General features: G+C 38.9%; 2 protein-coding genes across 2 annotated transcripts; one reads left to right on the forward strand and one right to left on the reverse strand.

The window, feature by feature from the left end:
- Positions 1 to 1,483: 1,483 nt before the first annotated feature.
- On the forward strand, positions 1,484 to 6,237 carry Cbr-uba-1 (the record flags this gene model as incomplete). Its single annotated transcript, XM_045235752.1, has 7 exons — positions 1,484 to 1,684; positions 2,856 to 2,989; positions 3,035 to 3,338; positions 3,385 to 4,467; positions 4,518 to 5,702; positions 5,753 to 6,057; positions 6,105 to 6,237. 7 exons carry the CDS (start codon positions 1,484 to 1,486, stop codon positions 6,235 to 6,237), a joined length of 3,345 nt encoding a protein of 1,114 aa, XP_045092398.1.
- Positions 6,238 to 6,666: 429 nt separating this feature from the next.
- Positions 6,667 to 12,890, reverse strand: Cbr-mam-2 (the record flags this gene model as incomplete). The annotated part of the gene is made up of 13 exons (XM_045235753.1): positions 6,667 to 6,765; positions 6,810 to 6,926; positions 6,976 to 7,092; positions 7,149 to 7,481; positions 7,539 to 8,009; positions 8,244 to 8,385; positions 8,430 to 8,617; positions 8,913 to 9,049; positions 9,094 to 9,188; positions 9,238 to 9,414; positions 9,620 to 9,807; positions 9,835 to 9,968; positions 12,809 to 12,890. 13 exons carry the CDS (start codon positions 12,888 to 12,890, stop codon positions 6,667 to 6,669), a joined length of 2,280 nt encoding a protein of 759 aa, XP_045092399.1.
- Positions 12,891 to 13,875: the final 985 nt, after the last annotated feature.

A 13,875-nucleotide genomic window follows, 5' to 3' on the forward strand; every position in this document is an offset into this window, starting at 1 on the left:
CTAGCACGCGTCGATGGCCGTCCGGCTTCGGCAAAACTTTAAATTTATTGCACTTTCGTAATTAACTATGGCAACTAAATTCTTTTTTATGTTTCTCCTCAGAATATATTTTTCATTCCATCGTTCGTAATTTTTACTTCAATAAGACACTTTTCAATAATTTCAGGATATAATCTCTTCGGTGTTAAGCCCAAATCAGCCAATACCTTATTCTCCGCGCTTATGTTTCTCACTAGAAAAGGAGGTTTTTAAAAAGGTTTTTTAAACTGGCGCCTGAAGATCTGCGTGTCGTTATAAATCTTTATAGCCGGTTGCGATTTTGTCAAAAATTTTGTACAATTCTCGAGTTGCTACTCTGATTCAAGGAAAAAACGGGCGAAGTCTGAGTTTCCAGCTGCGCACGATTTTGCCGCACAGTTTTCTTTTAAAGTTTGCCATGAAAAAAACTGTGCGGCAAAACCGCGCGCAGCTTGCATATTATGCTTGTCTGAGAAAAAAAAGGTTAGAGAGTATTTTTTGCAGTCTGAATACGGTAGCTGTATCGAAGCGGAGAGCCTAAATATCACACAAACGGTGGAGACGCAGACACTTTTTCTCTGTGTCTCAACTTTTTTTCTCAGACAAGCATAATATTAGGCTCCGCTCAATTTCTTTTCGTAGGAAATGAGTTCCTGGGAATTTGAAGAAACTCGTTAAAATCAGTTGCTGAGGAACTGCTGCCCGTTTTACAACATTCGTGGCGAGACCATAATTCTACCGTAATCTTCTGTTTCTCATTACACATATGTCCCTTTGAAAAATCATACTGTAGAAAATTTGTTTTTCAACAGAAAAACATAATATTGTTTTCCTTTTATGTTCTATACAGTCTCAGATACAGGTTTGCATACTTCTTGGGTGGTTTAAGTATATGTAGAATTTGTTCTGCACATGTATTGATTTTCAAAGCAGTAAAAATGTTTTCTTCTCGTTTTTTTTATAACAAAAGAGCTTCCGGTTTTTCCTGTGTGGATAGACTTGTTAATCTAACTCATGAACCGCAGTTGATCTATGCAAGAGCGCTCTGACGAACTGGTATTTTTTTAGGGTCCTCGGCGCGATTTTTCTTTTTCGTTCGTTTTCGTTTGCCACCTTTGAGTTTGTCTGATCATTCACTCACTTTGAGAGAAAAAATATCTTTTGAATTCTGTTAATTTACCTTGATTATCTCATCCGTTTCAAAACTCTATAAAATCGTACAATTTCGGCCAGTTTCGTTTTGTTTCGTAACCGCAGTTTTCCAGAATCATTGTCTATCGATTTTCATATTACTTGTAAGCACCCTTCTTACTCAAATGTAAGAATGTTCAGCTCTAGAATAGGACCATCAACTAGTTTAGTTTTTTACTTCTGGGTTTATGATTTCTCGAACTTTTCATTCAAATCTTTCTTTCGGACATCTCCAATTTAGACTATTTTCAGTGATTCGAATCTTGCTGCATTAATGACTACTATCCTTGAGCAACCGTCCCCCAACAGTGCCTCTACGAAGGCTTCAATTAGCAAGCAGCGTCAAGGAGATAATGATTATCCTCCAGCGAAGAGATCCAAGGGAGGGGAAGAGGACGAGACTGTGAAAAACGGAAACGGACAGTCCGTTGATTCCTCTAAGCAACAAACGCTGTCTGGACACGATGTAAGTGGAGCTCATTTGTAGTTGAAAAATAGACGGATTCGTTCTTTTTTTTGAATTTGGATTGATGCGAATATAACTACAAAAATTTTTATTAGGGTGTTATCAGTTTTTTATTAGTGAATGTTATGAGTATTCAAAGGTGGGCCCATGACAATATAACTTTCTCGAAGTTTCGATCGTATAAGACCAACGAGAATTTTAACTTATGAGAGGTCATGCTGTTTTAGAACATTTTGTTGTAGCCAGAATGATAACACAAAAGTTTTTCATCTAGAGGATGACTCTCATTAGAAAAACTTCGGTATTTCTCCCTTGCTTTCTATTTTTGATCTCCATCCACCCAGAAAATTAGGGGAGATGTTGCTGTGGCAACGGGGCAATAGCAGATATGCTGCTTCATTCCTAACGGGGGAATAATACTAGTAGATGTGATTCTGAAAACTGATATGAAAACAACTGCTTTTTGAAATCATCAGCGCATTTTGTTTATTGGAATTTGTTTCTTCGCAATGTATACGGCTTATTTGAGGCAATTCTATCCAGATCGGCGCAAGCTAAGAAAGGTGGGTTTCAAGTAGGCATATTGGGCAAATTTTTCTGTACAGTCATGGATTCTCATTGATCATCAATTAAACTTCCGTGATTTGGATAGGTTTTTTGAGCAATTGTTTTCTTCTCAATTTCTCTGTATTTGTGAGTTTGTGTGTTTGTCAATTCTTGGTTTTCTCTTCCACTCTATGTCTCTCATAGTCATCATTTTTCGTTCGTCCTACTCATACTTGATTTTTTTTTTAAAAATTGGAATATCGAATATATTCAATCAATAGCTCTTCTGGGAATGTGGGTACTTTGTATTTCTTCCCTGTTAGGTGAGGGTTTGTATTAGAACACCAATGGGCGGTTCAACTGTCCAGCTGGCCGTCGTCTGCGTCTCTCACACTTTTCATTCCTGCGCTTCCTTTTCATTTCGCAACGATGTCTCTTCGTGCTGTAGGTCTTATTTCTCACACTTCTTTTCGCGTACTTTCCTTTCGATTCCTGAGTAATACGGAATAGTTTTGACATATTTTGTAATCCTTCCATTTCGCTCAATCCACGTTCTCATAGGATATGTACCATCCAGGATGGTGTCATGATAACATAGTTTGCTACGTGTATGTCTAACTGTAATTATTTACAGCAATCCGGAAAAGTCACTGTTAAATCTACCGATAACGGAGGCCAAGACGAGAAGATGGATACCAGCAATAATGCAGGCGGAAATGGGGGCAACGCAGATGAACTTCTTGACAAAAACCTCTATTCTCGCCAAATGTGAGTTTTTGAAAGCATTAGAATTCTTTTATGAGGTTCTTTCAGCTACACCTTGGGAGAATCTGCAATGGTCAATCTCCGAACAGCCTCAGTGTTGATCTCGGGTCTTGGATCTGTCGGAGTGGAGATTGCCAAGAATCTCGTTCTCGGTGGAGTTAGACACGTTACTATCCACGATACCAAGCTTGCAAAATGGACTGATCTTTCGGCACAGTATTATCTCCGAGAAGCTGATGTCGGACACAATCGAGCAACTGCTTGCTACGAACGACTTGCTGAGCTTAATGATAGTGTCAACGTTGAAGTATCCACCGCCGATCTCACCGAAGACTTTGTGAAAAATTTTGATGTAAGACTTTTTTATTGATTTGTGTGATTCAATTTTCTGTTTTCAGCTCGTTGTGCTTACGGACGCTACGCGCACTCAACAGCTTCAAGTATCTAGTTGGACCCGATCTCATAACCGCAGAATTCTCATTGCTGATGCTCGTGGTGTTTTCTCCTACATTTTCAACGATTTTGGAGATAACTTCCGAATTGATGATACAACTGGAGAACAAGTTCGCGAGTTCTTTATTGAGCACATTGATCGAACAACGGGTGAAGTTACCACACTGGAAAACTTGTTCCACGGGTTGGAAGACGGAGATCATGTTACTTTCTCCGAAGTGAAAGGTCTCGACGGAATCAATGGATGTGAACCAATCAAAATCACAGTCAAAAATGCTTCAAAATTCAATATCGGAGAGTTCGCTGCTTCTTTCCCCGATTACATTGAAGGGGGAAGATGCCGTCAAGTGAAAGTTCCGATTTCTGTAACGCATACTCCATTCAAGAAATCTTTGGAAGAACCGGAATTCGGAATATGGGATTATGCTAAGTTCGAATATCCAGCACATCTTCATGCTCTCTGGACTGCTCTCTACGCATTCGAGGAAAAGAATGGCCGGTCTCCAGCTCCTCGTTCGACGGAAGATGTTGCATTGTTGAAGTCGTTCATCCCAGCCGGAACTGAAGAAATTCCAGAGAAATTGATCGAGCTGTTCTCCTATTCTGCTGCTGGAAATCTCGTCACCGTTTCTTCTGTTGTTGGAGGAATAGCCGCACAAGAAGCAATGAAGGGAGTCACTCACCACATGACTCCTCTAAAGCAATGGCTGCACTTGGATCATGTCGAAGCTCTGCCAGGAGATTGGACTTCCTTCGACAACACAAAGCTGTCGGAGACTGACTGTCAACCACGGCAGTCACGTTACGATGGTCAAGCTGCAGTTTTCGGTTGGCCTTATCAAGAGTGCCTCTTCCATCAAAGATGGTTTGTCGTTGGAGCAGGAGCTATTGGATGCGAGTTGCTGAAGAACTTGGCAATGATGGGAGTTGCTTGTGGAGAAGGCGGTCTCATAAAAATCACGGATATGGATCAAATTGAGATCTCCAATCTCAACAGACAGTTCCTTTTCAGACGCAAAGATGTTGGGGTTAGTTTTTGATATCTGTTTGCTTGGAATAACTCAAATATTTTTTTCAGGGCAAAAAATCTGAATGCGCCGCTCGTGCTGTCACTTCATTCAACTCCGATGTTCGCATTGAGGCCCTTGCTGAACGTGTGGGCGTCGACACTGAACACATTTTCAACGATGACTTCTTTGGAGAGTTGAACGGAGTTGCTAATGCCCTCGATAATGTCGATGCTAGAAGATACATGGACCGTCGTTGCGTGTACTATCGTCTTCCACTCCTCGAGTCGGGAACTATGGGTACTAAAGGAAACACTCAAGTCGTTTATCCTTACCTTACCGAGTCATACTCCTCTTCAAGTGATCCACCAGAGAAGGAGATTCCAGTCTGCACGCTGAAGAACTTCCCCAACGAAATTCAACACACCATTCAATGGGCCCGTGAACAATTCGAAACTTTCTTCGCCCAACCAGGAGAAATGGCTAACAAGTTCCTGTCGGATGAGAGAGCTTTCAATGATCACATCAACAAGCTTATCTCTGGGCAACAGATTGATATTCTTCAGAAAGTGAAAGACGCTCTTATCGATGGACGCCCAAGTTCTGCCGAAGAATGCATTCATTGGGCTCGTAATCAGTTCCAGGAGCTGTATCACAACGCAATCGCTCAAATGCTTCACTCGTTCCCACCAGATCAACTTACTGATTCTGGAGCCAAGTTCTGGTCAGGAGCCAAACGTTGCCCACATGTTTTGAACTTCGATCCATCGAAGGAAGAACATTTCAACTTTGTTTACGCAGCTTCTATTCTCAGAGCGGAAATGTATGGTGTTAAGCCAATTCTTGATCGTGAAGAAGTCATTCGCATTGCATTGTCCATCAACCCTGAACCATTTGAACCTCGTTCGGGTGTCAAGATTGCTGTAACTGATGCTGAGGCTAAGGAACAGAACGAGAGAGGAGGCTCTTCCGGACTTGGACTTGATGATGATACGGCCATCGAATCATTGAAGTTGAAACTTGCCACTTTGAACGTGCAAGCCACCAACAAGTTGAATTGTCTCGATTTCGAGAAGGATGACGATTCCAATCATCATATGGAATTCATTACTGCTGCATCCAATCTTCGTGCCGAAAATTATGACATCTTGCCAGCCGATCGCATGAAAACCAAGCAGATTGCTGGAAAAATCATCCCAGCCATCGCAACAACTACTGCCGCAGTTGCTGGTCTCGTTTGTGTCGAACTTTATAAGGTAGGCATTTCTTTCTTCATTGACTTCATATTTTCACGATATATTTTCAGGTCGTTGACGCTAACGGAGTTCCAAAAACCCCAGTCGAGCGCTTCAAGAACACTTTCCTCAATCTGTCGATGCCATTCTTCTCTTCCGCAGAGCCAATTCTCGCTCCGAAGAAGAAGTACGTGGACAAAGAATTTACTCTGTGGGATAGAATCGACATTCAAGGACCGCTCACTTTGAAGGAATTCATTGACGAAGTTCAAAAACAGACTGGAGGCTGTGAGATGTCGATGTTGTCCGCTGGACAGTGCCTTCTTTTCTCGTTCTTTATGAATGGCGCTAAGAAAGAAGAGAGACTCAAGACTGAGTCAGTTTTCCTTTCCATAGTGTTGACTTTTATTGTCTTTTTTTCAGAGTGAAAGCTGTCTACGAAGAATTGCTCAAGAAAAAACTTCACGAGTCGGTTCGCGCAATTGTTCTGGAGCCAATGATGACTGACCCCAATGATGAAGACGTCGAAGTTCCGTATATCCGTTATGCTTTCTAAATTGCATTCAACAAGATGTTTATATGTTTCTCTCTCTCTCGCACCCCCATCTCCCTCCCCCATCCTGTAAAAGTTTTATTTATTTTTTATCACTTCTGATTTCCGTTCATTCGTAAACGGAAATCGTATTTATTTATGGTTTTAATTTGCACTGTGGGGGTTTCTGATAGATTCCCACACACACAATGTCCCCGTACCTCATCATCTCTTTCCACTTGATCCGTTTGAAAAAATACCACTTTTTTGATTAACTAAATGAAATCACTTTTATTAAGCCAATTAATGATATTTAAGTTTACAACCGGTTTTTGAGAGGGGGAATTTTTTCAAATTGCACAACAGAAATTGAGAAGGAAAAGTGAGCAGAGATAGGCGCATCTGCAATTATGGCATTGTGAGAATAAAATTAATTAACAAAAAAGCAATAATTTAACAAATGGTCTGATCACTTGTGTCAGTAAAAACGATTTTCGAAACTTCAAGAGATCCTGATTTTCCAGTTTCAGAGAGCCGCGAAATTATGTAAACCTGAAAGAAAATGAATGTCAAATTTTTTTTTCAATTTCAAATACCTTTGTATCGCTGGCCAGAAGCTCAATGTAATCGTTTCCTTCTCGTCCTTCTACCTTGAAACAGCTTTCCAATTCTTTCGTTCCACTGTCATTGCAAATGAACAAATTGGCGTCTCCCTTGAATAACAAAACAGAAGAAATATAAAACAATAATTTCAAGAATTACCTGTAGTCTATAATCGAAATGAAGGCGTGCTACGGTATTCAGACGGAATTGTGGCGACTCCAGAATGAAAACTCGTTTTGATCGAGTCAAGAATGCATTCAATTTTCTATTGGCTACCTGAAAGTTGAGAAATTCGTTTTTCAAAAATGGAAATTTTTAAAAAATTGACATACTCCGTGCATAGCAGAATTAGAAACTTGTGAACTTTCATAGAGGCAAGCATGTCCCAGATGGAAATCACATGACAGTAGTCTACAAACGTTCGGGTCTGGAATATCAGCAGTCGGTCGGAAAGTTTTCGATGAGAATTGCTTGGCAGCGGTTGGTGGACAGATTTGACCAGTCACAATGATATCATCAATCAGAACCATTCCTTGATCTTCTGCTTCTGCCGAGAATGCAACTCGGAATGGACGACGGATGCGTGGAAGATCTACAACCACATCGCCACTGCTGGCATCTTGGCAATCGAGAAGTGATGGGGAGGATTCTTCGACAAGGCAAACCTGAAAGAGTTCGGGATTTTGGATAGTTTTCCACAATCATCTACAGGAACTAAATACCTTAATTTTAGCAGTTCCAGTAGTCCACAATTTGAATTGAACGTGCACATTATCAAGTGCACATCTGACGACTTCTGACAGAAGAACTGCGCTTCCTCCAGTTTCGAATTTTGCTAATCCGAATTCTCCTTCTGGAATCTCAGAAATTCCAGTCAATGAATACAACTTCTCATCGTTCAATGGCCCATGTCCAACTGTCCATGTGTTTGATGCAATATCAGATGAGTCCTCGTCCTGATTCAACATTCCCCAAAGGCATGCAGATGCTCTCTTTGAGAAATCACAAGATAGATCTTGAGCTGTATGCACATTTCGGCTCAGAAGAAGAGAAAGCATTGGAGTAGAAACGAAAGAATCTCCGATGTCGAATACAGACAGTGCGTCAGTGCAAAGTGTTGCTCTATAGGAGATGTCATCAACAATCACCATGTTATCAAAATCAGAATTCAAAGAAGAAACTCTAATGATGATCTGAAAAATTAATATAATAAACTACCGTACTTCCTCTAATAGAAGCCTACTTAAACCATCAACTTTAAGCTCAATTATCTCGATTCCTGTGAAGATATCGAAATTTGTCTACTGATAAATTGTTTAACAAGATATGGACAATATTCTGTCAGTTGACAAACTTTCGATATTTTTTACAGAAATCGAGATAAATGAGCTCAAATTTGACGGTGGGCTTCTAAAATTCCTTCTCACCATGAAATTTTTAGTTGCTTTTCTGAATGTCAATTTAACATTTGCCGGTGAGCTTCCACGTGGAATAGGGACGCATTCAATATCTTTCAACATCAGGTCGACAGCGCATGCTTCCAGTTCAATTTGCCCGAATTCCCAGAATCTGCAATGAGGAAAGTATGGGTACTATAAAAAGTTGAAACTTACCTAAAAGTGAATTCATTTTCGGTCAAACTCTGACAAGTGATAGGGTCAGATCTCAGAATATCCAATGATTTCTTTTGTGTTCCTTGTTCGACATACAGTACCGCATATCCGCCACGTGGTCCTACTGTAGTTCCGGTGGCATTCAGTAGAAGAGGACTTGGGAGAGCAGATGACGAACGGCGCCACATCTTAACATTTCATTTTTGAAGAAGTACTCAAGTTTGGGTTCAGCGGAGCATGCCGTAAAACCTGTAATAGAAGGGCCCTACACGTTCAATTTTGAGCTCAACTATCTCGGTTTCTGTAAGATATATCAAAAATTTATCAACTGACAAAACACTTCTGATCTATGCTAAACAATTTATCAGTTGACGCTTCTGATATATTTGAAAAGGACGGAGAAAAATTGCTTGCCCCAAGTTCAAAGTTAGGGACCCGTCTATTACAGGTTTTACCGTAATCAAGCCTTTCGAAACAACTTACCACCATAGCATCACCTCCAGATCTCCATCTACACTTTGAGTCAAAATTATCACATTTAAGCTCGGCGGCAGTATCGATATGTTTTCCACTTGCTCCCGTTTCCAATGCATTTGATTTGAAAGTATCTCCAACGTCAACTGAATTCAAGCAATATTCAAAAATCTAAAATTCGAAAACTCACTTCCAACTTTACACAAACTAGCCGAGTACAGAATATTGTCAATCATCACAAACGATCCGTCCGTATTCGAAATTTCGTATGCACGGATTCCAATTCTGAAATTGAACTTTATTTTTTGAAATATTTTTTTAAAAGGAAAAGTACCTGAATGGTTTGTCTCTTGGTGGAATTTCAGCATGACATTCTGTATTCAATTGAATAGTTCCACAATCCACGTATGGCTTTTCTTCAGATGGATCATCGAAAATCATCTTATATCCTCCTCTACCGTCGTCTTCCAACAAAATCACTTCGACTCGTGCGCTATTGTACACCCAGTATCTGTAATTCAAGTATTTTTGAAATACCGTATAACCTGTAATAGAAGGTTTCCCACACTGTCAATTTTGAGCTTGATTATCAAAAATGTATCAACTGATAAAATTTTTGTGGCACTATAATAAACAACTTATCAGTTGACAACTTTTCTATATCTTTGACAGGAACCGAGATAATTTGGGTCAAAGTTAAAAGTTTCTGTTCTTACGTAAATGTCAAATTTCCAGTCGAATTCTGACAATTGATAGGTGATGAGTAGAAGATTGCATGCTGCTCTTCTCGTTTCTTATCACCCACAAATATCATTTTGTCTCCTTGTTGAATTTTCGATGGTCCGGGACCAACACGAAGAACTGGGAATTCGGTGTAATCGATTTTCTCGAATAGATAGAAATCCTAAAATTTGGAGATTCTTGGAGAAACTAGAAATTGAAAAAATATTACTCTTGAATCCAATTGGTTCTCATCAGCCATATTCTTCCATTGACATTTTTCCGGATGAGAGAAGTCACAGTTCAAGTCAGATGAGTGTCGAATTGGTTTCTTTGGTGTCCATCCTGTAAATACAGTTTGAAGATTATCTGGATTACTGTGAACACTCTAATGGACCGCCCCCCCCCCCCCCCCATTACTCGAAGTCGTCAACTTTGAGCCCATATATCTCGGTTCCTGTTAAAGATGTCAAGAAGTGGTCAATTGATAAAATGTTAATCATAACATCAAAAATATTTTGTCAGTTGACCACTTTTTGATATTATTTGCAGGAACAGATATAAATTGGCTCAAAGAATAAAGATCCAGATGTGGTTCTTCACTCGATCTATTTTTATGATATTTTTTCAAAAATGTATTATTCCATTTGTACTGTCGAGAACTTCAAAATGAGCATAAACATGACTAGATTTGGAAAATTTTGAAATTTTGGGTTCAATACTCTAACTCAACCAGTTTTTGTCGGATTAAAGTGACAATTTTATCATTGAACGTAACTTCGCAAACCCTTCAAAATGAGTATATTCATGATTAGGTTTCGATAATTTGGCTTCTGGGTCTCGCAGTGAAATTTCAAAAATCCACCGTAGCTCGGAACATTTTCCACCGCTTTTTATTTTTCATATTTAGCAATCTCTTTGTCATACACTTATCAATTGTTCATATTCTACCTTTTTTCGTTTCTCCCCTATGACTTCATTCTTTGGATGACGCATATATTACCCAAAACCTTCCACTCTTTGATTCATGTTCTCTGTGTACACACACCAATCTTAAAAGCCAAAAAAGATGTGTCAATTTCATCTTCCCAGGTCCTTCTCTTGACCATATACAACACAATTGGCGTCATGAAAAAGAAGAGAGAAAAGCTGGTTTCAAGGGACAGGTTCGGTTCATTTTAGAATTGCCAATAGGCGAAAAAGTAGGCGAGAGGAGAAGAAAAGAAGAGGAAACGAAGACATTAATATAGACCTAAATTGGGAGAAAATTGAATGAGATTCTCGAGAGAATATGAAAGTGGCAGTTGATGGTATCTTCTTGTTAATTGGATTCTATTCATCATTATTGTGGTGAACGATATCTTCGATAATCTTTTGGTTTTCTGTTTTAGTTTGGGAACAAAAAGTTTGGTTTCCGGATTTGTTAGAGATGGAATTATTATGTTCTGAAATTTAGAAAAAAGAAACTGTAATGAAAACAAACCCTCTCAATTATTGTTAACTAAGAATATTACCGTAAACACTCTAATAGATGGCCGCCCGAACCGTTAACTTCGAGCTTATGTATCTTTGCTTTTATGAAAGATGTCAAAAAGTAGTCAACTGACAAAACATTTCTGATATTATAATAAACATTTTATCAAATGATAAACTTATATATTTTTCGTTTATTCGAAGGATTTGAAGAAATAAGGAGTGATGGTAACCGGGGAAAGAAAATGGTAAAAAACGAAGCTAAGAAGGACTAACCCGCAAACTCTTTGATAGCTTTTACAGAAACTGAGATATATGAGCTCAAAGTTGGTGGTTTCTGTGGTCTTCTATTAGATGGTGTACGGTATTTGAAATTATCAAATAACAGCAAAGGAAGAGTGTCATTTTTTGCACCCAGAATGTCATCGATTTCAGGGATTACAGAATTTCCTAGTATAATACAGCTTTTATTCTGGTACAAAAAATCGGAGCGTTTGGAGAGGGAATCTGGTAGCCGAACTACCGTAGTTAGAAAATTATTTTTGCTTTCGAATTTTTTTCTCGTTTTTCCTACGTTCTCAGTCAACTTTTTTTTGTTTTGGAAAAATACAGAAAAATTAACGGAATGCAGTGAAAAACAAAAAATCAATCAAAAAAACAATCAATGTAAAAAATCAATCAATGTTAGGTTACGGTAGTTATCGCAATGAGACCTTCGGCCACGGCCACCGGCGTTTCTCTTCCACAGCCCCGGTTGTTTCGTAGCAGGAAAAATGTGCAATATGAATCTCCAGAATTTAAAATTTTTCCGATTGAGTTACTTCTTCTCATTTATTTTTTTTCTATTTCTAATTATTACAGTGTTGTTGTTGCTGCTGTACTAAACTAATCTCATCAAAACATATCCTAATTCTTGCTTGTTAGTATTGTCTGTATGCTTATTCTGTTCTTGTCTTGTCTCTGACTCAGACATCCACCCGATCCTTATCTTTCCTTTTGCCTCCCCGAATTAGGCTTTCTCCGATTTTTTCACTCATCGCCCGATGGCGTAACATCTGCCTTAGGATGATATAACGTTGATATGGATTACGAAGGGTAGGAACCAAAAAAACGTGTTTGTTCAAGGATAATCGTTATCACTCACTATCAGTGAGAAATGAGACACAGAAGGACATTAGAACGATCATTGAGGTGTTTTTAGTGGCAGTCTGGAGAGTCCGGAGAGGCTTTTAGAGAAGACATATATTTATGAAGTTGAAGTTAGTATAATCAAAAGTACATTAGAATTATTTCGGTCTTATTTATGACACAACTTTCAGAAGAGTGATGGCAAAATTTTTTATTTATTTAATTTTTTAATTATCTCGATTACTGTGAAAGACATTGAAACTTTGTCAACTAACAACATATTGCTGATATTACGATGAATAATTTATCAGTTAACAAAGTTTTGATATCTTTCACCGGAATTGAGATGATTGAGCTCAAACTTGATGGCTTCTATTAGAAGAAATACGGTAGTTATTCAATACTTTTTGTACGTAGGATTCATAAGAGTAGCTGGAAACTTTTGATAAATGCACAAAGGAAAACAACTGCAAGTGCATTTTTCTAGTCACAGAAGAGACCCAGATCAATCAAGGGTCTACCATATCAAACAGAATTCTAGTGTCCCAAGAACAACGACTTATTTCAACTGAATAACTTCTAACCTGACTTCGCAAGGCCATTCTGTATCCATTCGATTCCTAAATGCTCCCGCAACCGATCTCTTTCTGCTTCATAACCAGGCATACATGCTTCCACATCTATAACACATTTAGGATAACGAATACAAAATTAACAGGTGATACCAGGAAATGGTATGAACCCAATAAAAGCTATAAGAAGTAATAGTATTGTCATCTAGTAAGAGAATTAGACAGATCTAGAAGCTCTTCTGGCGTTTTGGTGGTTTGGCAGGATAGAGGATGAGACGAAGCCAATGTTATCGTTTCCTGCCCTGTACAAAAAACAAGCTCCGCCTCCATTTCCCTCCTATTGAATAAGCTTGAAGAGGGGGAAGAAGCAAGCATCAGGTACTCTTTGTCTCTCTATTTCTCTTTCGATTCTTTTCCATGTTCATTTCTGATATAAATGCATAAATAGAAGACCGATCTTGTTGCGTCAATGGAATAGGCGGGAAGAAGGAGGGAAAGGCAGGAGAAGGACAGCTACTTCTGATGCAAAAACAATTGAGGCAATTCATTGTAATTCTGAAAAACGGGAAGAGGCGGAAAAGAATGAAAGCTGCTTCTCGACGGGGAGGAATAACGGGAGATAAACATTCAGTTTCAGGAAAGCTAGTTTTGAAAATTGTTTTATTAGATACGACATATATTATTCTGGTACAGAAACATTGGAGCTCTGGAAGAGAAAGCCGGTGGCCGTGGCCGAAGGTCCCGTCACGACAACTACCGTAACCTAACAAGTTATACCCTTCTCCCACAGTTCCTTTTTTTCCAAACCAGTGGCTGTTTTATCATTGCATTCATTTTTAAAGGAATCTGGTTGTAAAGCTGTAAAATCGAATATTTTAATTGTTCCAATTTTTGAGGTTCTGGTTGGTTTTGCGGGTGGTTGCTGTTTTTTTTTGTAGAATATTCATGCTCTTTGTTTCTTCTTCAGTTACAGATGTTAAAACAATATTGGAACAATTCATGAGAAACTCCAGATATGAGTTTGACTATTTACTAGAGTTGTTTTTTTTTCACGAAATGTTTTTCTTCGTGGGGTTATG

Source organism: Caenorhabditis briggsae (genome assembly GCF_000004555.2).
Source record: "Caenorhabditis briggsae complete genome, chrIV, whole genome shotgun sequence".
NCBI lineage: Eukaryota > Metazoa > Nematoda > Chromadorea > Rhabditida > Rhabditidae > Caenorhabditis > Caenorhabditis briggsae.